Source organism: Melopsittacus undulatus, chromosome 1, assembly GCF_012275295.1.
Source record: "Melopsittacus undulatus isolate bMelUnd1 chromosome 1, bMelUnd1.mat.Z, whole genome shotgun sequence".
Lineage (NCBI taxonomy): Eukaryota > Metazoa > Chordata > Aves > Psittaciformes > Psittaculidae > Melopsittacus > Melopsittacus undulatus.
In genome coordinates, this window is record NC_047527.1 from 43,521,222 (window position 1) to 43,545,118 (window position 23,897).

Sequence of the window (23,897 nt, forward strand, 5' to 3'; positions counted from 1 at the left end):
TTTCCCACATCACTATCTTAACACGGCTTCCTAATAAAAAAGGAACAATTTTTTCCACTTAATATTGTCAATGGTTTGTCTGAATGCTATTACCCTTCATAATTGTAATTACATTCAATTATCTATAACCTTTCCGTTACATACAGTTATATGCTCATACATTGTTGTTGAAAGATATATTTTCCTTTTCATGTGACCTGATCTATAAGCTGACAACTGCAATAAAATTGAAGAAGAAAACTTATTTTTTCCGGCTGTCAGTGTTCAGGAAACTCTACACAGCTCATGTTTATAACAAGGCTACTGAGAAAATGAATGTAACCTGAGGGGCAATGTTAGGAGAATTTTTATGAGCAGTTATTTGTTTTTTATAGTACTCTGGGTATTGCTGTTTATTTGCTTTTCACATCCATTTATTCTGCTTTAGCTGCCAGAGACACTGAGACAGATGCTTTGGAAATACCTAACAGCTTTTAACACTCAAGACTGGCTGCTTTCATAAGATCCCCTCTTTCATATCCAAATTCTACTGTCATCAGAAGCTGCAAACCCCTTGAATCAGGGTCAATTTTTGACATCAAAACTGCAGGTTAAATAAAGAAGTCAAGCATAAAGCACCATACACAAAATCTAGCAACATGAATTCCTACTGAAGTAGGCATAGACTATTCACTATTTTTGCCTTTCTGAACATGACCATGTTCCCAACTTGAAGTGCCCATTTGACAGTAGACCTTTGGTTGCCTTTAGTTCTGGCTTTGAGGAAGAGACTCAGTTTTCATACCAGAGGCAGACGTCTATTTTGACTTCTTCCTTTCTGGTCCTGTTATCCTGTGGTTCAGTGTTAGAGTAGGATGGATGGCAATGTCTTACTGCTGTCTTCACAGCAGTCTCCTAGGAAGTCAGAAATGCAGAGTCCACAGCTTCTGATGAGGCAAGAAGGCAATGTGTGGTCTCCCATTTTCTGGGCAAATGTTCAGAATAACAAGCTACTTCATAAAAATAGCCATTGTCTTACTCCCTGAGAAAAACAGAGTTGCTAAACTTGGCATTAAACTCGGTGCTGCCAACTGTGAGGTTGGCACGTGTGAGGAGCATGACCTGAATATGGACCAGCAGGGAATTCATAGACCTTCTTGCCTTATCCCTGAATTGCCAGACTCTAGCTAATAGCTGAGTATCTTGCACTTTGGATCAGCATATTTTAAACTCCCACAACACATTTAAAGACACCTTCATGGTTAAGCAGCTGGTGGATTGCTTTCTGTAGTATTTGCCTCACTTCTGTTTCACATACTAGAGTAGATGTTCTGGTCTCACATCAGGAATGACTTATTTCAGTTATCTTGGGAAGACTAAAGCATTGTGAGAATTTAACTCAGGTCTCCTGGAATGTAATCTGATTCCTTACTTTCTGGATAAAGTTTCTCTATATTGGCTAATGTATCTGTCATCATCCTCAGGGATGAAAAAATCCCTTTCTCACTCTTAAAGTCAACAAAGGAAGAAGATAAAAAGGTGATGGCTTAACAGGAATCCTCAGGACTAAGACCACATTTCATTAAAAATAGAAATAATTTAGAGAGATTACTGGACATCCTAGCACAGGTTAAGAGACGTGAGAAACAGCATTGTCACATACACTCAGGCAGCACAAGGTGCACTGCAACAGAAATACACATTATGAGGATTAATTCCAAACATTCTTCTAAATTATAATGATACTTACTTGAGAGGAGAGAGAGAAGGATACTGCACTCAACTTTGTAAACTGACCTGTAGATAACAAAGGATAGAAAACAAGAAGATGACAAATTAAGCCAGTGAGCAGCCAGGCAGTGTATTATTCTGAAGAAAGCCATGCACAAGCCTAGAAATAAAGGGAGCAATTATGGACCCAGAAAATAAACCCAATGAAAAGTGTCTTACACAGCACATCCAGCAGAAGACTGTAACATGAACACAACTGGTAGCAGATGTGGGAGGATAAGCACTGTTAGCATTTACACTTGTGCACTGAACGTGTTTTTTTTTCCAGTACAGATACTTGTTATTTACAACATGCTTTCAAAAAAGAGAAAGAAAGAAGCCTCCTTTGAGGTTCCCTGTCCCAGATTTCCTTATGCATTTTGGGTTTTCCACTCATACTTTAATACTAATTTAGAGTTTAGCATGAAAATCTTGCTTGGATACAAGGTGACACAAAATAACAAGAGTGGGTTTTGACCAACCATCTTCCATGCTACACTACATCTACATGTTTTTCCAAATGTGCTGTTTTTACACAAAGTGAGACATTTAATAACACAAAAATGGTTACCATATTGTTACTGAGGTCACCATTCTGTACCCTTAGTAGGAGTTTCTCCTTGCAGATTTTTTCAGCTGACAGTTGCATTACGATAGCTACAGCCACCAGCTTTTTTTGGCTATCCAGATGAATGCAGTGTACTTGTGAGTACAAACAGCAAAATAGCCTGTAATAAATTCCAATGGTTTGATGCAAATTAGAATAGTTGACCTGGCCACTTTTCAACAGGATATCATAAACAGAAATTTCCCACTTTGCCTTTGTGTTTGCAAGTAGAAAGTTGTGTCCTGATCTCCAGAGACTACTCAGTGATACTAGTAGAAAAAAGGAAGAGAATAGCAAAATACCACAAATTAACTGCAAAGTGCAGAGAAGGAGTCAAAGCAAATGCACATATCTTAGGATCAATGTGACAACCTCATTATCCTAGTGGTCCCTACTAACAATACCTCTTCTTGCTTCCTCTGAACCTGTTCCCTAGTGAAAAGTGAATCAAAAGGGAAGGAAGAAGTCCTTCCCAGTACATTTGGGAAGGACTTCTTGCTCATTGCATGCTTTGGGTTTGTGGTTATCAACTAAAAATACTTTCAAGTCACTACGGTCAAATCATTGCCTGAGAGGGGCTGACAATTTCATACAGTAAAGTACATCATAAAATTTCCTTTGGAAAAATGTTATTAAACAGAACTTGTCTAGAATGAGGAGGTTCTGTTCCCTCAGTGAATATATCTGTGAAAGAAAAAAAGCCTTTTGCTTTTTCTGTGTGTTTTTTTTCTTTTGCTCTCTCCTCCCAGTGGAAACAAATGGTGTAAAACAACGGGGAACAAAGTTCACCTGGGTCTAGCCTTGGCTGACCTAAATTCAAAAGGAGTTTTATGGTCACATCAATAGGGAGATTTCCTCCCCTTCTGGGAATACTGTTGGAAGACAGTAGAAAAGCTCTGTTTTGACTGAAGCAACAGTAACACCCGGTTCTACGGAGCAACATGTATAACTTCCCCTGCGCAATGAATGACCTTATTTTCCAGTGCAGATGGATACTCAATTTTGTGCAAGAACAAAATCCTGTTGTAACTTGTGAAGCTCATGTAGCACTGTTGCCATATATTGCACTTCCATACTGTAATCAAAGTACAGTCAAAATTGGTCTATTGTTCTTTCAGGAGAATATGGAATTTTTACCAGCAATAGTTAATATTTATTCTTTGATGCTTGACAGTGGTCACCATTGAGGTACACCTTCTTTATAACTGACAGTTACTTTCCATTACATCAGCAGTAGTTGCTCATCCTGTTCAGAAGTTTAAAGGCTGTCATTTTTGCCATCTCCTATCCTGGATTAAAAATTGTGACAAAAAAAATCTGTGTCACCCACTGTTGCTTTAGGCGATAGCCTATAGCAATTCTGCTCCTGTTGTCATGTCCTTAAAGACCTTTGCAATGGAATGACTTTTGGCAGGGTACCATAGGCATGTAGTAGACTGAGGTAAACAACAGAAAACCCCAGATTCTCACATCAGCCTCCAAACTATCTGCAATTTTGGTTTGAGTCAATGAACTTATTCTAGCAGTTTTACAGAAAAGAAGACCAAAAGAGCAGCCATTCTTCTTCAGATCACGAGCCTGCCAGTCCCAGATTCTTGTCTCCAAAGTGACTGGCAGTAGATGCTAGAGAAAACTACCTGAAAAAAAGGCCAGATTTTGTTAGCTCCCAGCAAACAGCAGTTCAATGAATTTTTGCCCAAGTGTTTTTGAACCTCATTTCCATACACCTGATCTATCAGTACCTGCTTAATCCTTTCTTTTTAGCCCATTCATACTTTTCATCTCTGTTATGGTCTGTAATGATGAGTTCCAAATTTAACTGATCACCATGTGGGAAAATAGTTAATTTTGCTTGCTTCAGCTCTGCTCCCAAATAACTGAACTGAGTGTGCCCTCCTACCAACATTACTACCAACATTATAAGAAGTAATACATTTCACATTAGGATGTTCCCAGTCAGAATAGCCTAAAAACTGTGATAGTCCATTACACCAGGTAGAATTAGAGAGCGTTACACAGACAGGACAGGATGTCTACAAGAATTCCAGCTTCACCTGCAAATTTGTTTTACTCACGCTTCTAAACAAATGCCCTTTGAAAATCTTCTCAGGGGGTGTTTAATGACAAATCCCCAGACTTCTCTATACGGGATGCTTTTTGCATACTCAGTTCTCTGGGATACAATTAATTTCAGACCCTTCCCTCTCATTCCAGGTTCTGGCAATGACAATAACACACAGATTGCACTTGAGCTGCAGTTCACACTGGAGAAGCCATTCTGAATGTTTTTCACTATAAGAGAAAAAAAAGTAACCTAAATATAGCAAGAACTCAGCTTGACACCACCAGAGACAATTCTGTCCCACCTGATCCCCTAAGGACTACTGCTGTGTGCCTCAGGCAGTGTGGTCTTCCAAGATGTGCACAAAGGTTAGATGCACGCCTGTCTGTGAAAGAGAACAATAGCAGGTTCTTGAACATGGCTGCTCTAGTAACTGAGAACACATCATGCCGCAGGGACTAAAACAGGTTAAGAAGGGCACTGGCCTGCTATGGTGTGCTATTTTTTCTCACTAATGGAGATATATGGGCAGCTGGTGTCCTTCTCCCACCTGGTATGCCTCATCCTGCAGCTTCTGCTTCAGGTACTCCTCCATTTTCAGTTCATTCTCCAGCTGGCGGACAGAGTCATTCTCATAATTTTCATCATCTGCTCTGACATAGGGGTCTCCATCTTCTGTAACCCTAAAGAAAATTACCAATAAATAGCCTCCTGAGATGAGTGACATTCTGAGTCAGTAACACTTCCCTTTATTGTAACTACGAGGAGAGTGGGATACTTTTACACCAACACATGCTCCATTGGCTAGCATTTTATTAGCAGTGGAAAACACCTCACCTATTTCCTCTCTCCAGTGCTCTGATATTGATGAAATAGACAAAAGCATGTACTCGACTGAAGGTATTTTGGGGGTACAGCTCCTAACAAAAGATCTCAATAACTTGGTACAGAGAGGTTGAACTAAAAATAACTGGAAAAATGCCTATTGTCTTTGATAAAAAGATTCAGGTTCTAAAGATAAATTTGCTTGTTAATCAGTTGAGTTGGTCAATAAATAGCATTCTGTCTTTTTAATTTAAAAACTTATTTTTTCCAGCGGCCTCCAACAGGCCCCTTAGTCTGGATAAGAAAGGAACAGGACTGCAGGGCATAAGAGAGAGCACATCTGTCCCACAGCCTCCATGCTGCTTAGTTCTGGCCTTTATTGTTTACAGTGCTCATTACTATCTAACCATGAAGCTGTTCTTACTTGGATGCGGGCAGGTTTTGGTGGCAATCAAAACAGTTAAGAAGGAGAGGGAACATTGTTTTCAACAGATTAAGAATGAGATTAAGAAGGCGAATTGAGCAGATACTCACATGTCACTGCGGAGGGAGCTGGTGGCAGCAGCACTGTGGATGTACCCTGGCTTCCGAGCATGGATCTGTGCAAGGAAAGCCTTCTCAGATGTTGGGGATGGAACAAGGTCATCAAAATGGGTCCGTCCAAATTCAGAATCCACATTGCTTTCTGTCTCACTGCCCACTTCTGTGAAGTGAAAGGTGACACATGCTTCCATTTAACTTTCACAACAGTGTGTATACTTGACTGATCCTCTAAGCATTTCTCTGTCTTTCCACCTTGAGTTCTGCCACCTCATAGTGGGTAACATACATATATTATTCTACATATATCTACAGAGCTAATAGTTTTCTTCTCGTGGTGGGACAGAATAGTGAAGCCTTTGCTTATCTTGGTTGTTAGGTAGGATATTTTAACAAGAATACTACAGACATCATTGTACAACAGATCCTATATGTTCTATAATAAATGAATTTCTAAAGAGTAAAATCCCACTCCATGTGGAATCACAAACAAACTTCTCAAAGTTTTCACTGTACCCAGCTGCACCTCTATGCCCATGGCTTTCAGGTCTGCTGTATTCCTGAAGCTGCTATTTAACTGTTTTTTTTTTTCTAAAAGCATAAAAAGCTTTGAAGATAACATCACACTGCTTTTTCTGTTGGTTTGTATTTTCCTGCCTCCCACTTTTTCATATAGATGTGAAATGACAATGTGGTGACTATCCACCCATGATAGCCTCACTCACCAGAATTTAGTTCTTTTACCAAAGAAGACATGGTGTTGGTGATTGAATCTGCTGCCACCAGCAAATCATTTCTTAAGTTTCTTCTTGCACCTGAAGCAAGAGACAAAGCACAGCATTACTATTCTTCACAAGACATATGCTTTCCTGTTGAAAGCAGTTTTAACCCTGTTGAAAGCTGCCATTGTGATAACTCAGAGTATCAAAGCCCTTACGAGGGACACGTGCAGAAGAGTTCTCTGCAGAATGGCCTCATTTACTTATGCTGTATGCAAGAGCAGAAGCCTACCCTCATGCTTCATTTAGTCACAATGCCAGATATGTGGAGATTATTCACTGCCATCAAGCTTGAATTTGTGTGGTGACACCAACAGAGCAGGCCTGGAAGATTAAATCCAGTGTGAACTCATTGACAATGTCTGTGCAGGAGGAGGGAAGAAATTAAGTGTTTTCTCTAAGTTCCCACAGCTCTGTTTAATGACACCATTATTGCCAGGTATTTGCCAGATAATTGTGGCAAATGTTGAAGAAACATACTTGACCTCATTGAGGCTGAGATGGATTTTTCTCCTCCACTCCCTCTCAGCCTCTCCTGTAGCTCAAGGACTTTCTTGTACATTCCATTCCATAATTTACTGTCTCTCCCTTTTTTTTTCATTTTAATAAGGGGAGCACTATTGCCTCTCTAAACAGCCCCAGGCTGCTTTTAAACTCTTTCTAATAATGGATCTAGAAGTGCTTCCCTGCTGAACCTGGCAATATTCCCTTAACCATCAATCATGAAAGATTCTCGTGAGCTGCATGAAATACTCCTTCCATAGGAGCAGACTGCAGGTCATGCTTGCTTAATTCTCCCAAATCCCAAACGTAGCTCCTATTGTACCTATAACCAGTATATCCCACAGAATCTATAATCTTTCAAACTGGATTATTCACAGGAATTGTCAGGATTTGACTGCTGTAGATTCTTTAAAACTTGCTGAATGTAAACCAATACATTTAAAAAACTTCCCCACATCCTAAAGAGATCTATCTATCTATCTATCTATCTATCTATCTATCTAATCTCCATTAGCAAATGGTTACTGGAATGTAAATTAAAGAAGTTAATCTCTCTCTCATACACACAAACACTCAAGACAGCCACTCCCTCTCTAAAGTCTTCTCAATTGTGTATCTCTCAACTATTGCAAACACTATGAGAGAGAAAAAAACCCAAACCACAAGAGAAAGTGTGCTTTAGCTGCGGCCTGTCTGCATTATGTATATGTAGGCAGATGTCTGTTGGTGCAGCACAGAAAGGAGCTGTAAAATCTCAGCACACACCTCTCACAAAATCATATATCAAGATATGACAGAACAGCTGGCTTCAAGTTCTTTGGGTTTGACCTTCCTATCTAGAGAATATGGTAAATAATGTCATAAAGCTAGATATTTATCAAACGCAGCATGTTTTTAAATGTGATCACTTAGTTTTTATATTGCTTTTTATCTCAAACAGAACACATTTATATACTTAAAATCATTTGCTCAAGGCAGCCTTAATATTATTTATGGATATTTTATTGTGGCCACTATTTCTCTTACTCCCAGCCATGTAAGAAACCATCCTATAACAGCACAGGGGTTAGTGGTCCATATGTTTGCCTGTCTCGATTTTTTTCACAACAAAGAGAAGAACAGTGTATCTTGCTCGTTTCTTTTGCCATAGAAAATGACATATCCAGCAATCTGTTATGTTGAGACTAGGAATTATGCCTAGGTTCAATACATGAATTGATTAGTACTTCGGTGGAAACTTCTTGATTGTATTATAGATTCAACCTTGTCTTAAGATACACACACACAGAGGCATAATTCCTATGAAAATCAAGAGGAAAGGTGCATGAGAAGGCTGAACTGGTCTCCTGGGAACATGTACGCTTCTACTGCAGCAGAGGTTCTACTGCAGCAGAGGAACTCCAGAGCTCCACTTACATTTGATTTGTACTAAGGAAACAGTGAAAAAAAATGATTCAAACAAAAGAATTGCAGTGATATAAATATTTTAGGAGAGAACAGATTAGAGAGTATTTCTTCATTTAGATGACATGGGTGATTTACTTGCTTTAGTACTCAACATAATTATTTAATCTGTGGCCTTAGAAATTCAACACAGTTTAAAATTTATTGTTTCTTGATGAAAGAGTGGAAAGAGGAGTGCAAACACGGTGCAGCCTATGGAAGTCTTCTGGAAACGCAAAAGAAGGGTTCACTTACACTTCCAGATAAAATTCCTGTCTGGTCTAGAGTTGGACCCTTCTCAGAGGCCCAGAGCAAAAGACAAGGGCCAGCAGTCACAAGCTGCATCAAGGGATGTTCCATTCAGATACGAGGACAAAAAATGTACACAGTAAGCATGTCAAGAGCCATTCAGAACTCAACTGGTTAAGGTCCTGAACAGTCTCATCTCACTCTGAAGGTCTCTTTCTTGGAGCAGGACATGGTGACTTACAAGAGCCCTTTCCACCTGAACTAATCCTATAATTGTACCAGCTATTCTTTGCAAAGTTGCTATTTAAAACTGAACACAGTGACAATGCCTTGATGAAGTCAACAGCAATTCTTTTAGTTAACAGAGAGCTGATAACTGGCCTGACCATCCCTCTTACCACAATATCTGTTAATTGGCATCATTGTCCAGTTTCTGCTTACCTGCTCGCTTTGACAGCAAAATCTGATGACTGACAAAGTTGATTTTCAATGGCAAACCACAGTTGTTGCAAAATTGTTTTGCTTTGCTTTGTTTCATGCCATGCTATTCAGGAGCCCAAGTTCATTTAGTCATTAACCACAAGAAATAATGATTCTTCAAACAGTCTCCAAGTATCTAGACAAGCTATTAATGAGACTTACTTTGTGCAAAGGCTTCCTGCACATCTCCTCCTACCCCAGTCAGAGAGTCCTGAGGTGCATGGGTTGGGGTGGAGCAGGCAGAGGCAGACCTGATGGGCATTGGAATCGGTCGACTGATGGTGTGGCTGGGCGAGGAGCGTGGGGAGCCTGCCCCTTGGGTCTGAAAAACAATGACAAGGCGTTAAACTGATCTTTGCAAGACCCCTCTCCTACTGCCCTTGTCACCCATCCCTCAGCTCAAAGGCATCATGCCCTTTGCAGATCAGTTAGGTAATGTTAATCTTGCTAAAAGAAATATACTGAAGTTAGCTGTTAGTGGACAGCAACGCTTCTGTGGAGAAAAACAGTCAGTAGGAAAATATGAGTCAAGATCTGACTTCCTTTAAGCATGGGAAAATGTCAGGCAGCTAAATTAAAAAAGAAATGCAAGTTAATAAACACCAAAGTATAGACCTCCTCTCTGTCCTCTTCTCCCTCTCACTGCCCCAGTCTGCATGCATGTTTGATAAAACATAATCCATTCAGACTATGAGAAGGGGAAAGACGCTGGCACTGATAAGGCTTTCAGCCTGGGCAAGGGACTGAAACAGCCCCTTTCATCAGAGTGCTGCTGTGAGAGCTGATCACAGCCCTGCCCTCTGTCTCCCTGCAGGAGAGGGTCACGGTACATGCAACCTCTCAGTCACATAAAGTCCGACAATCACAATAAATAATATAGCTTTTTACTCAGGGCTAGAGGACTATTTTAAGCTGCTATTATATCATACACTATTAAATTGTTTGCTCTACAGGATTTACTGACGCACTCCCAAAACACTGTGGGGATAGGGCACTATAAATTCCTGCTGTGGGTTCAGTGGCTGGAAGTGAAAATGTTTTAACACCAGTCATATAAAACATCATGCTGTTAGCACCTCGCAGTTAATATCACTTAGCTGAAATTCAAGCAGACTTTACAAAAGAGTCGCTTTTACAAATGCAGCTGGGTGAGTGATACCGAGAGACAGTGCCCCTTTCACCCACTGTTTCAAACCCCCTTGGAACATGCAATCCACGTAAGGGAAAACAAATGCTGGAGTCCACACCAAACTGCACATGGCTTTTGACAGTGTTTGGTAGATGGCAAGGACGGAGGTAGCCTGAGTGCTGTTGAATGGGAACTGCAACACATGCCCCATGTTTAGAGTGAAAAGTAACCTGAGGGCTGGTGTTTCCCTCACCTTGGCTTTATTTTGATGATTCAGGAGGATTTCTTAACTCTTCCCATGGTGTTTATTTTGACTCCTGTAGCAGTTGCCACTGCAGCCCTGATATGGCTTGGCAAATATGCTCTAAAAAGACAATAGCAGGAGGACTGCAGCACTGCCCTTGAGATTTTTATGAATTCCTGCCCTGGACCATAAATAATGTATCAGAATACTAAGCTATTTGTTCTTTTCTCCCATCACCCCTTTCTAAGAGACATTATCACCAGAGAGGCATCAAGGGCAAATTAGGTTTATGAGGAATAAGCACATTACTGATGGGAGAATGGAGGATTTAATACTTATAATTTCTTTAATGATCAGTTTCAGAACATTTAAATGATAGATGAAAGAGAAGTCAAATATATAAAGGCCAGATGCTCTCCTGTTCCTGGAACTGTCTATACCCACTCCAGCAGAAATGCAGGTCTCTGGTCCTCCAAAGGCAGGGCAAGGAGCAATCTGAAGATGCTCCAAGGTCCTTGCAGGTCATACCCCTGCACATCAGGGGACATCTCTAGTTATCTCCTTTCATTCTCCAACAGGACATGTTTCATACTCTGTGAAACAGATTTGCTAAAGAATTTCTGGTTTCCTCTTTCACTTGCCCTTTTTCCTCACCTCCCCTCTGCCTCTCACCCTTGTTGTTGTTCTGCACAACACCAACAGTGGGAACTTTCAGAGAAGATGAGGGAAAAAAAGGACAAAATTTGCTTCCTATAGTCAAGTCACATTAAAGGAATGAACTTCAGAACAGGCATTTTATTTACTTAAAATAACAGATGCCTGCCAGTACTTTGCCGGAATCTTCCCACAGGAGAAATGTAAAAGCTGCTGCACACCAGTGCTTACCCCTGTGTCTGTTTTGCAGCTAGGACTGAGGCGTGTTTATGATAAACAGTGTTCTCTTCTCTGTAGCTTTCAGTGTCAGAATCAACTGTTCGGGAAGCACAGGGAGATGAAGCATTTGGACTTCCCTGTCCCTTAAAAACATTTCTCTCTATGCTGTTTGGGCAGTGTCAGAGAGAACTGAGCAGCAAGTTGAAATAGGAGGATATTAGGAAATGCCTGATTTTGGAGAGGGGAACATTTTAATTGTGTTTTACTCTAGACCCACCCCAGCCCAATTTTGTGGGAATGGAGTGCTTATTAGGATTGTATTCCTACTTACTGGTTATCAGGAGAAACGTTGTTTTCACAGGCCAGAGCTCATGGCCTGAAACCTGCTATGATAATCTGTAGCGACTTCTTGGTATCCTTGGCAGAGATACTGAGCACTAAATTGCTCCCAAACTTTGCAGCCCCATTTGCTGAGGAAAAAGCCATGTTGAAAGGGGAGCTTCAGCTTTTATGTTGTATTTGGATTCAGGTATCAATGTTCTTGTGCCTTTAGGGAAAATTTACACGTATTTTATTTAATTCACCATCCCTAGTCAACCTGCTACGGATTTTAAGTTAACTCTTGTTAGACAGGAAAAGATTCCCGCTCTCACGTGTCATGCATGCTTAGGATAAAACGCTCGAAACGAAAAACCAGCTTTACAGGAGCTTTAGTCCATTGCTCCCTCTGCCGGAACTGAACTGGGATGACATATGGGGAAAGCCTGTCTCACAGCCTCATCAAAGACACAGATGTTATGAACTCATTATCCTTTCTTGAGGAAGGGCAGTAGAGAAATAGAAAGTTCATAAGCATTAGATGAATTGCCAGGCTGCTCATTCCAGTTGAATTCCTCCAGAAATTAATTCAATCCTGTTTCTCTCAACAGATCATGAAATGGCATAGCGTAATGGGGATCATTTAATGGAAATTGTGAGAGTAATTTCTTAGCATCATCACCTGTTATTCAGTGAGGCTATTGCTCTTGGAAGAAATAAATCACATCTCACAACAGCCTGAAAATGTGCTTTCACTTATAATGTACTTTCACTTATACTGTTCAGTGAACATTTTTTATGACAGGGAAATTCTGGTCACGTTGGAAACTTTTCTTTTGGGAATGGAAGATTGTTTAATAATGAGGAATCAAAAATGACAGCCCGTACATGGAGGTGATGTCTGGTCACATTTAATTTTTTGTGTGCAACAGATTGATGCTCTACAAGAATTAGCCAAAATGTTAGTTTTATGAAGGTGAGCATTATCTACAAACTCTGCATGTTCTACCATAGGTAGAACACCCCAGACTTGTGGCTGTACTTCTGCTGCTGAACGCAAGAGGAAGCATGTTTTATTAAAATGAAACATTGTTATTGGACTCATAAATCAGGCTGCTGTCTCAAAAGTGCTTTTTTCTTAGCTTCATATCTTTCCAAGATCCATTTCAATACAAAACAGCTCCAAAACAATTACATTTTCTACAATTTACCGTTAGTACTATAAATACTTGCCCTTTTTGATCTAGGCTGCAGAAGCTGTTTAGAAACTATATTATTCTCCTGAGGACTCATGGGACTGTTAGTGTCAGTACTTGCTTTAAAAGATGTATCTGATATTTTCTGGATGAAGTGGGATTTCAAACTTGTTTCCCTGGTCTACTTTAAACTCAGTTATGTTTTTCTTCAAGTTCCAAAATTCTCACTACATTTTCAAACCACTATCTACGGTAGAAGTGTTCTTTAATTCATATTCCAGGTTGGTTTCACTACAGTTGGGTGGTAGTTTCCATATTGTGCGTGTTCTTAGAGGAGTGAGAAAAAGATCAAGACACCTTGTAGCCATGACTCACTTTCTCAAGGGCTAAGATGTTTAATTGTGAAAATTGCTCTAAGCTACTTGAAAATAACGTGTGAAAGAATGGCAAACTATTAATTTTGGTCAAAAGAACACACACACATTTCAAGCAAAGGAAGTAACAAATCACAGGAACGCAATCACATTTAGGAGTTAGTGAGGCCTCCAGTAAGGAGGTAACTTACTACCTGTTTCAATTCTTCTTCCTGAAGGGAAATAGGATCAGCATATGAGATTAGCCAGGATGTAAGTGAGGAATAGAAAACAAAGCCAAACTGGGAGTACAGGGATTGAGGTACAGCTGGTACAGTTGATACAGTTGAAGATATGCGACTGTGTTATGGTCTGACCTCTACACACTTTGAAACACCAGAACTGTGCAAAGTGTGCAGAAAGCTACTATCACCTCCTACCCCCTACAAATTCTCTTTGTCCAGGCAGTGGCCACAGGCAGCCCCTAACTGCTAGTTGTAGCACCGCAGCATTTCACAGTCTACTTCCCAAAAATCTGCTGGCTACTCAGTGTGCTCTGATGCTCAGGTGCCATCAGTTCCTGCATCGTGGGTCCAGGAGCCTGCACCTGAGGAAGTGCAAATGACAGAAGGGGTCAAACTCATCCTCTGATGCAAATCCATGCTGCTAAATGGATTTCAGCAAAATGCGTTCTGTTTGTATCATAGCCATATTAGACCTAAGTTGAAGTGAATTTCCATGCACTCTTTTTATCTGGCCTGGGCAACAACAAAACAGGCTCTTGTGCTATTCAGAGCACTTTATTCTATGTGAATTGAAGAATGTCACAAAATTGTGAATTTGTAGCATCACCTATGCTAAGGCACATCAGATAAAATAGGGTAGGACTCTGCAAATAAAGATGCATTTTCCATCTTGCCCTTGTCTGTCTTAAAAATGCACATGCTTTTTGATATCTTCCATTTTTAACTGATATCTTTTGTTTCATCTGTTTAACAAGGGCTTGTTTCTCTATGAAAATGACCAAGTGTTGCTGGGGAAGCATCTCTAAGATCAGAGAGTTAGATGTGGTTCTCAAATGGCATGTCTGACACAACTAGCAACTGAATGGGCACAGTTAAAGGAACTAGCAAAAGAATTCTGTACTCTCAACTGGTAATAGTATACAATGCTGAAGTGTTTTCTGCAAAACCACCTGAAACTGGACCACAAAGTATTTTGTGTTGGGACACTGTTGAATGCTAATCCAGAGATTCTAGCCTGAAATCCAGAGATGTGGACAAATCATTCTACAAAAGAGCAAAACAAGATTGCATTGCATCATGCTTCAGTGTTATTTAAAGGATTGTATTAATTCTTCAATACTTCACAGACTGTCTCTAATGTTCCATTGACTTAGCAGGTGATAGTGACGATGCAGTGTTACTACAGGAACAACATCACCTGAGATTCATTTGAAACCCCTGAATTGAAAGACCAAGGCAAAAACCAGAAAGGAAACAAAGGCAAATTTTATTGGTGTAAATAGTCAAGTTCTGCAGAATTCGGCGGTCATATCTCCCTCTCCTCTCTTGCTTCACTCTGCCTGCTCTCCTTGGTAGTATCAGGTGGAGCTGCTTACCTTCAGCAGTTTCATGAGGCCTTCTAACTGAACCATTAGCTCCCTCCGGCTTTCCTGGAGAGCAGACATCCTTTGTTCCAGCTCATCCTTCCTCTGTCTGAGAAACAAACAGATCTGATCAGAGCTCACCCCTCACAGAGTCAGCAGTTTTAAACTACATCATTTCCCCAGCCTGAATATGAGGTATATGCCTACAGACCACAGGAAAGCAAACATACTGTATTAATTCAGCACAGTGCTTAGAAATGGGGCTACATGAAAACTAGGGAGTTCTCTCATACTGGGAATATTCATGGGACTGAGTACAGTGATTAGGAGAAAGGCAGACACTGACACAGACCCTTCTCCGATGAGCAAATGTGGTTCAAACAAATTTGTGTTACATTCCCTTGTGGGAATGCCTGGCAATTTCTGCCTTTGGATCTCTCAAGTCAATAACCTCACTAGCTGTCAGAAGAAATTAAAGGCATGCCCTGAACGACAGGAAATTACAGCAGGGGCACTGAACAGAGCAAGATATGAAAGAAACTAAGAAAGTTCAGAAATTCAGCCAGAAAACCACAGTGATTTGTTTTTGTTTCTATTACTTTCTCTGAAAGCAAAGAGTGAGACTATCACATACTGGAGAACTGCTTGAAAAATAGCTCTTTGGACTTGGATTCTGGTGCTGGTCCTGTGATAGTGTGAATACAGAGCCACTAGACATGTGATAGCCAGTCTGTGCCTACAGAAATGGGAACAGCTTTGATTCTGCACAGATCCACTGCACAGGACAGGGATTCAGCTTGTACACATGTTTAACTACTGAATTGTGTAAGAGTTTCTCACATAAATACATAATAAAATTGTTGCTTCTTGGAAGCTGTGACATAATTAACAACATTACTGTAGAAAAATCACATATTAGATATATTTTATATACTACTGTGTGGCAAATAACATCAACCCACTATTTCATTAGCTTTGTACCAATGTGACAATTTAATCCCAAATGGAAAAGCACCAGAGCCAACAAAACTAAGTACACTTCCTGCATTTAGGGAAATAGGAAACCCTAATTTTAAGTATTCTCTGTAAGTGAGCAGTTACTGATACAAGCAACACTGATTTCTACAGGATTGTTCATGTGTGCTCTCACCTATATAATAGGATCACAGAGTAACACTGCAAGGGTATATTTACTCTTCTGGAGGATTAATCTATTTTCTGCTACAAAAACTGCTTGTGCTGGCTTTTCTTTTCCAGGCATGTAATGGTTGGAAATGCTATGAACTGTACAAAGGCAACAGAGTTGAAGGAACTGCTAATAAAAATAAGATACCTGATCCATGTAATTCAAAGTGGCAGGTCCTAGCACAGACCTCTCCTGGGCTTTAGATTCATTCTGTGGGGGGAGAGGATCTAAGCAGCCAGACTGCTCCTCTGACTTTTTTCTCCCACTGTACTCCAGAGCAAGTTCATGGAAGTAATAAGCTTTCCAATCTGTCTCCAAGACAGCACTGATAAAGTGAAAGAATGCTCAAAGCCTTGTTTCAGTGAGACTGCAACGCTACAGCAGCTAGTCAGAGATGCTGGGACAGGTACCTGCAACATAATTTACAGATTCCAGTGTTTCTTAATATTATATGAGCTAAACTGTCCTATTGTACTAATTGCTTCGAGCCCCAAAGTCTGTGGGGTAATGTGCAAATCAGTGTTGCTGTTCTGAGTCCTGCTGTTTTACACATGATATCAACACCCTCATAACATCTTAAGTGTCTAAGAACTTGAGGTGGTGTTGAAATTCCACAGTAGATCAGAAGACAATCTTTTGCCTTTCAAATGGTGAACATTTCAGAAGGTATACAAAGCAGTACAGACCCACAGACCATAAGTTATTTTCTGACACTACCATATTAAATCAGAGAAGATATCATAATTGAGGAAGACAGAATCACTGTTCTATGGACACCCTGTGTCACAAAATTCAAATAAGGATATTATGCTCCTAATAAGTGTAGCAAAACCGCAAAGGGGGATAATTGAGTAGCCAGTCTGCTAACACTGCACAATCATTTGAGTTTTTTTAAAGGATAATTAATTTTATTTGTCAACTACACAGAAAGCTAATCTCCTAAACCTGATTAAAACAGACTTTAAGCTTGATGCACAGGAGCTACATTATTGGTGTGTACACATTTTCATCGCAGTCACTTTCATATGTCACACAGAATGGTACTTGCCTGTAGATCTCTAGAAGTAATTACACGCTAAAATCTCTCAGAAATGAAGAAGCTAATTTGTCTGCAGATTGGAAAGTAAATTTAGTTATTTGTGAGACAGAAAAAATATTTTAGTGTGGAAAACTCAATAGTAAAACTATATGGTATTTGTAAAGAAAAAAATCAGCACAATTTCTTACTGTAATTTCCTTTGGTTATGAATCTGACCACTAAAATATTACTTGTATGAGATGCACCTAAGTGGCCAAAAATGTTCTTTTGTCTCATGCAAGAACTGCTCTAAGTGGCACAGGGATAAAACTTAATTTAGTATTGTTCCACTAGAAAGAAGGTGCTTACAGTCTATTCTCTATTCACATGAAGTGTTTTGAATAGTTCTTACCAGCTTCTCTGCCTGGCTTTCACAACACAACTCAGCACTTTCAGGGAGCCTATATATCTGGGCCAATAACTATTGTACTTCTTCAATGTGATATATATGGCAATTAGTAAATCCATGTAAAGTATCCTAATTAACATGCAGACACATCCATATTGATGTTTTTAGTTTGGTGGGATAATTGGAGAGATGATCCTCTAAATCTTCAGCTGCTGCAGATGACATTACTCCCTACTCCCCATGTGACAAGGAGGATCCTTCTGCCGCCTGGTTTTGCACTGTGAAGGGAACTGACCTCCTCTTAGAGTTCAGCACTTGGGAAATTTCCAAAAATTAATGTCTAATTCTGGCTGTATTTTCATGTAGCTCTGTATTTACTTTAGCATAAATGAGAAGTCTTTGCAGAAGCATTTGTTCTGACAGAACACCATTTTTCCCCATATAATTAATGGCACTTGGACAAGGCTGTGGGGACCTATTCCAAATGACCTAAGGGCCTAACTCTGGAAACATTAATGCACATGCTTAATTTAATGTACATGAGTAATATGTGAGATTTCTCATGCATGCTGTTTAAAGCATAAGCTTAATTACTTATAGGACTACAGACTGTACTGAAAATGAAGAAAAAAATATGCATTGTGTTATTTACTCAGAAAAGGCCTAAAACAGTAAGCCAGGCTTATCTCTGATTTCTTCTCTTATTGAGAATGACTGGCTGGCCCCAGTCATGGCTGGAGGTTTTGCCACTGAGGACTTACCTGAGGAGCCGGAGCTCTGCAAGGAGAGTGGGATTTTGCTGTGCCTTCTCTGGTGTGGGCTGAGATGCTTGCTCATGTTCAAGTCGCAGCCTCTGGATCTCCTGTAGGATTTCTCTTGGGGAGGAGAACAAGCAAAAGACTACAAGTCAGTAATCTTCCACAAAAGCAGCTCAGTGGACATGGCAAGAGGGAAAGGTATGAGTGCATGTACCTCTTCATCAACGTACATATGATGACTCTGCTCCAATCAACAAAAGAAGCCCCCAGCAGTGGAAGAGGGCTCTGGATATATTTTAAATGAACTATAAAGGGAAATACTGATTCAAGACCCTCCAAAAATCAGAGGTAGGCATTAAATAGTCTATGCTTAATTAAATTGTTTCTTTCTTGTTCTTCCCCACGAACACTTAAAGCACTCCATGTATGCAAATTATAGTAAAAAATTAAAGGTCCTTCTTGAGGATCAAAAAAATACTTAGCTCTTAAAAAAGTACTTTTAGTGTATGTAGAGATTTGAGAGCGGTCAACAACTTATGCAGAAACACTTCAATAGGACTTGTTATGACTGGCTTGCCAGCCCTGAAGCACTGTCAAAAGGCTAATACAAAGCTTCGCAGCAGAAGGTTGAAATCTTTGTGAGTTTTGCCTCCTCTTCACACTGTGCTGGACAGCAGACGGTCAGGAGGCAGCCTTGAACTATGAAAGACAAATGGAGACTGGAGCTGGTGGCTCATTACATGGTGACAGAAGGTAGTGCAGAGTTTGGAATAGGAAACCATCTGGTCTGGGCTGGCCTCTATTTTACAGTCCAGCAGTAAAAGCAGAGCTTTGCTGCCATACATTTCATGGCATCAGGCAGTCTGACACCCAGGGCCAGATCCTCTGCTGCTAACAAATGGCATCACTCCTTTTTGGGGCCGGCTGGCCTATTTCTCCTGATATAATCTCAGTCTTGGTCACATCCACACCTAGTGTCTCATTTGATCAGCAGCCTAACTTGCTGCTACCCTTTCTGCAAACCTTTCCCAGGCCGACTGTGTTCTGTAGAGCTTTAATCATCTTTTCCACAAATCAAAGCAGGGAAGCATAACATTACCAGTGTGACTCATCCTTTTATCATTTCATGTTAAAGTGCTATGGAGGATCTAACTCAAAGTTAATGTGGTTTTGAAACAGGTCAGGCTTTTTTTTTTTTTTAAACTCTTAACAAACAGCAGCTGCAAACAGTAAAGCATCAATGACTGCATCACGTCACTGAATAGTACACTCATTAAAACACAGAGTGGCTATGGATTTCAAAGCCTTTCTGATATTCTGTGGACCTTTTTATAACTTGCACTTTTTGTAGGAGGAAGTGTATATGCATGTATAAGCACAGAAGTGGGTGACAAAAAGTGCTAAAAAACAAACAAACATGCACAATACATGGGACTGAACAAAAGCAGGTACTTTGTGGATGCTTACCGGTTTTTATTTTCAAGCTCTGCAATCAGCTGCCTTTGTTGCTTGTTTGCATCAATGGTGAAGGAGATATCTGATGCCCCTCTCTGCTGACCCTGCTGCTGCTGTGAAAAAGAGAAGGCTGCATTGAAGGAGGATTAGCCAGCATGCACCCATAAGTTCAACACAGATGTGTTCTGTGAAATCTGCTTACAGAAAACGCAGTGCCAGGCTTGCCTACAATAAAAATAAAAGAGCATCCATATTGTGCTCATACCAGCATGGCTCCACTGCTAGTAGAAGCAGGGTAAGTGCTAGCGTAAATACAACCCTGTGTTTGCCATCCTGTCATTCACTGCTTCTTTAGGGAGCCTCCTCTGAACCAATCATTAAAGGCAAAGGCACTGCTGCAGGCAGTTGCTGTAAATGTCTGTTCATTTTGATACTCCACACAAGAGGAATACACTGAAGCAAAACACAGTGTCTCTCTTCAAAAAGAAAGGGATGTGTTTCCAGTGATGTGATGCTTTGTTCTCTTGAAAGTACAGTTTTACTTTTAGTTTGAATACTGCATTTAGTTTTCAGTCTGTCTGTGTGGCCCATTTGGCCAAGGTTTCCTATTACACTCTGCTGATACTTCAGAAAATCTTTTTCTCCAGTCATTTAGCTACAGCAGTACCTTTTTCGCCAATAAAATGAAGTGGGAATTAAACCATTTCTTACCAAATCAGGCAATGCTCACTACAGCTTCAGTGGACTGTGCTCTTTTTTTCATGTTCATCAGCAATAACCAAGTATCATTTTCCTTGTTCACACTACTGTATTTCAGTATCAATGAGAACACAGACCAAGACATTTAAAGTTTCACAGCTACCAAAGATATCCATTTATTTCTACCTCCAACCTGAAAGATGAGATACTAAAACCCACTAAGTTACTGTGATCTGAGTGTTTCTCACCGTAAAAGCCCTGTGAAGTGTAACTTGAACTAGTTTTATGTGATGCCAGGCATCTCCTTCTCCAGGAGGTGGACCCTCAAAAAGGATGAAGGTACATCTCATTGCAAACCTTTGTTCCTTTGTTAGCACTGACTGTGAGGAAAGGGCAGGATGTTATGCCTGTAACCATTTACTATTTTTTCTGCTACGGCTACATTTTCCCATTAAATTTTCAACCATAGGGAAGCAGAGCAGTGCATAAATAAGAAAAACTGCTTCACACTGGTGAATGGATGTCGCAACTGATTCAGGGGGTATCAGTATCCTTATCCTGAATGCCCAGAGTTCACAAGACATTTTGTTCTTTAAAAAACAGAATGGCCATCAGCAAAGCTTTAATTTCTCCTGTGCTCTTAATGTGGTGCCACTCTTGTGCTTGGAAAGATTTCTGTATATAGAAACTTTCTCTTTTCCTTCTGTCTCTTTTGTTCAAAGAGCACAGATGATGACAAGAAACTCAGTATTTTCCTTCAAACCAGCTGTATTTAAAAGCTACTCAAATACTGTTTCTAAATTCTGTCCCATATCACAGACATGTTATCTACAACTGATTTCTATCAGTTTCTACCCAGAGACATTATTAATGTGAAATCTTGTTCTCATAAAGAATTACTGTCCTGTAGAAACAGGACCATCATCTACAGGCTGCCTTAAATTTGAATCTCTGTGTCACACCTCTAGAAGGGATTGATTTGGGCTGGACTGGCAGACCAGGAGCACCCTTCCCCTCCCCTGCAGCTGTGGGTAGTGTGAAATCTTCCATGACAGATGGCTGCACGGGGTGGCAGCTTCATCTTCATTGCCTTTGCTTGGAATGAACATGACTCAAAATTTTTACATGAGAGCAGTGCCTGATTTTGCCCTTTCAGTTGACCCTGCCATGTAAATCTCAGTGAGAAAATATGCTTCTGAGCACTCTGGACCGGCTGCTTTTCACTTAACCATCATTTATGGTCCCTCGCTCTACCTAATGTGCTGAGATGGAAAAAAAGTAACTAGGCTGACCTTATTTGTGCCATTTAAGTTTTCATATACTTCGATTAGGTTCCTGCTTCATTTTCTCTTGTTCCTGAATATAGTTAGTGAGGTTTTAGCCTGTCATCACCTTGTATCTTGGGATACATAGAACAGAATAATCATTGCTCTGAAATAAAAATGGGAGCCTGGGCTAATGCAAGGGGTCATTAGAGTCAGCCTGCTGAAGATCATTCTTTAAAATCCTCAGCAGTTAGGGCCCTAGTGGCCGTGATATTTGAACTGAAGAGTAAAATGGATTCACCACCCCATTTTTCTGCTGCACTAAATGATTAACCTTTAACCAAAGCTAGTCCAGGCTGTATTTTCTAGTCTTTCATGAGTTCAGGATGTCAGATTCCCTCTGCTGTAATTGTTAAAATACCACTGCATTAGTATATAGATTATATGCATTAGTACGTGGATTCTTCGGTTCAAATGGACTGCATAAAAGTGTTATTACTAAACCATAATGGCGTCTGATGAAAAGGTTAGGGAAAAATAATCCATTAATCATTAAGACAGTCAGATGTAATGTCCCTGATCTTGCCAAGCCCCTGGAAGGTGACAGAAGGAAAGAGCCTTCCTTTAATTAAAACACTTACTGATGAAGAAGTTTCTGCTGCCAGCCTTGCTGCATACCTGGCGATCAGCTTATGTTCTTCATCCAGGCGGCTTGCACTGTCGAGCACGCTGCTCAGGGTTGGAAGGGAAGGAGGGAAGACATGTTAACACACGGTAAAAATGGCCACTGCTGTGTCACGTTGTCCACTCACACACCCTCATTACAGAATTTAGAAGCAAAATATCGCCAAATTAACAATGGCAGATGTTAACTGAACAAAGGGAAGAAGTGGGAGGTTGATTTCCCTGGAAGGATCAGCTCTAGGGGCCAGGAAGCACCTTCCCTTAGGGGGAAAGAGCAGCAGTCTGCAAATCCTGGGCAAGGGTTTACAGATACTCTGTCCAAAGAGGGGTGGGAGGTGGTTAGGACCATTGGTTAACATTTGTTTTTATTTCTAAGCTTTGTTGTACCCCCTAGCAGAGTGATACTTATTGGACAGTGGATTAGGGGGAACCTCAGCGTTTGTTGAGAATAATTTCAGTAGCTTTGTCAGAGTTGCAACACAAAACAATATTCAGGACAGTTTTGCCTGGCACTTACCACACTTTAGAACCACTGATCTATAGTTTATAATCTGACTTTCTCTTTTATTCTTGGTTTCTTGATATTTGGGAATGAGGTTTCAGCGAATCACACAATGGTGATCAGAAAGTACAGGAACTAAAGAGTAAATATGTTGAATTCCTTTAAAATATTGTAACTTGTTACTTCCCCCCTCACCCCCCGAGAATATCAAAGACAAATTTGTCTCTCAGGTTAACCCCTGCTGTCCTTATTTTAAATGGAGGCTATTTTTTAGTCAGATGAGCAGGAAAAAGGCAATACATGATGAATCTTTACTAATTCCAAACATCTAGAAATCTGCAGAGAACCATCAAAACTAATAAACTGTCAAGAAAGGAAATCTGAAGAGGACTTAGTTGCCCCTGGACAATCCTGGGAGTTAGAATCCTGCACTGCGTTACTATTAGTACATACAAGAGAAAAACAATGAAACCTCTAAGAAGAGGTGAGAATGCTTTGCTCTGTGGAATACAAGACAGCCTGCAAACTATCTCAGACAGAGGTTAAGTTTGACCTCTTTTCTTAACCCCTGGCAACTCTCTGATGTTTTGGCTGAAGGGAGACAGATGCATAACTCCCTACCCATGTGCTCTTCAGGGCACACAGCTGGTTGCTGGTGAATGAGCTTCATGGTTCAGAACAACGTGCAAACCAAGGGTTATATTGGGCATGGGCATCTTATTCTGAGTTTTGCCAGAAATTATATCTTGAACTTGAAAAGCCTTCCAGATGAAAATGGCGCTTGTGCAAGAAGTTCTGCTTTTGAAGAACTGACATCTTTAAAAGGAAAAGGGAATATTTCTCCAGAATTTCTCAGTGAGTTCATATCCCCAGGTACCTGAGGGAACTACAATGTGCATCTCTGTGTTGTCTTGATTAAGTCCACTGGGATTTAGAAGTTATGTTTGAAAGATGAGTACTG

General features: G+C 40.3%; 1 protein-coding gene across 6 annotated transcripts in view; it reads right to left on the reverse strand.

Annotated features, from left to right (window-relative positions):
* The window catches only part of DTNA (dystrobrevin alpha), a 229,615-nt gene that overhangs the window by 7,410 nt on the left and 198,308 nt on the right, over positions 1–23,897 (reverse strand). For 3 of the 6 annotated variants that reach the window (XM_034060178.1, XM_031052812.2, XM_031052809.2), the window contains 8 exons: positions 22,392–22,479; positions 19,799–19,899; positions 18,335–18,448; positions 14,973–15,069; positions 9,401–9,560; positions 6,509–6,598; positions 5,778–5,946; positions 4,969–5,101 (listed from right to left, as the gene is read on the reverse strand). In XM_034060178.1, coding sequence (XP_033916069.1) covers positions 4,969–5,101; positions 5,778–5,946; positions 6,509–6,598; positions 9,401–9,560; positions 14,973–15,069; positions 18,335–18,448; positions 19,799–19,899; positions 22,392–22,479 — 952 coding nt within the window. Of the gene's footprint in view, positions 1–1,729; positions 1,777–4,968; positions 5,102–5,777; positions 5,947–6,508; positions 6,599–9,400; positions 9,561–14,972; positions 15,070–18,334; positions 18,449–19,798; positions 19,900–22,391; positions 22,480–23,897 lie in introns of all 6 variants that reach the window. The other 3 variants (XM_031052813.2, XM_031052811.2, XM_031052814.2) reach the window with 2 other exon arrangements.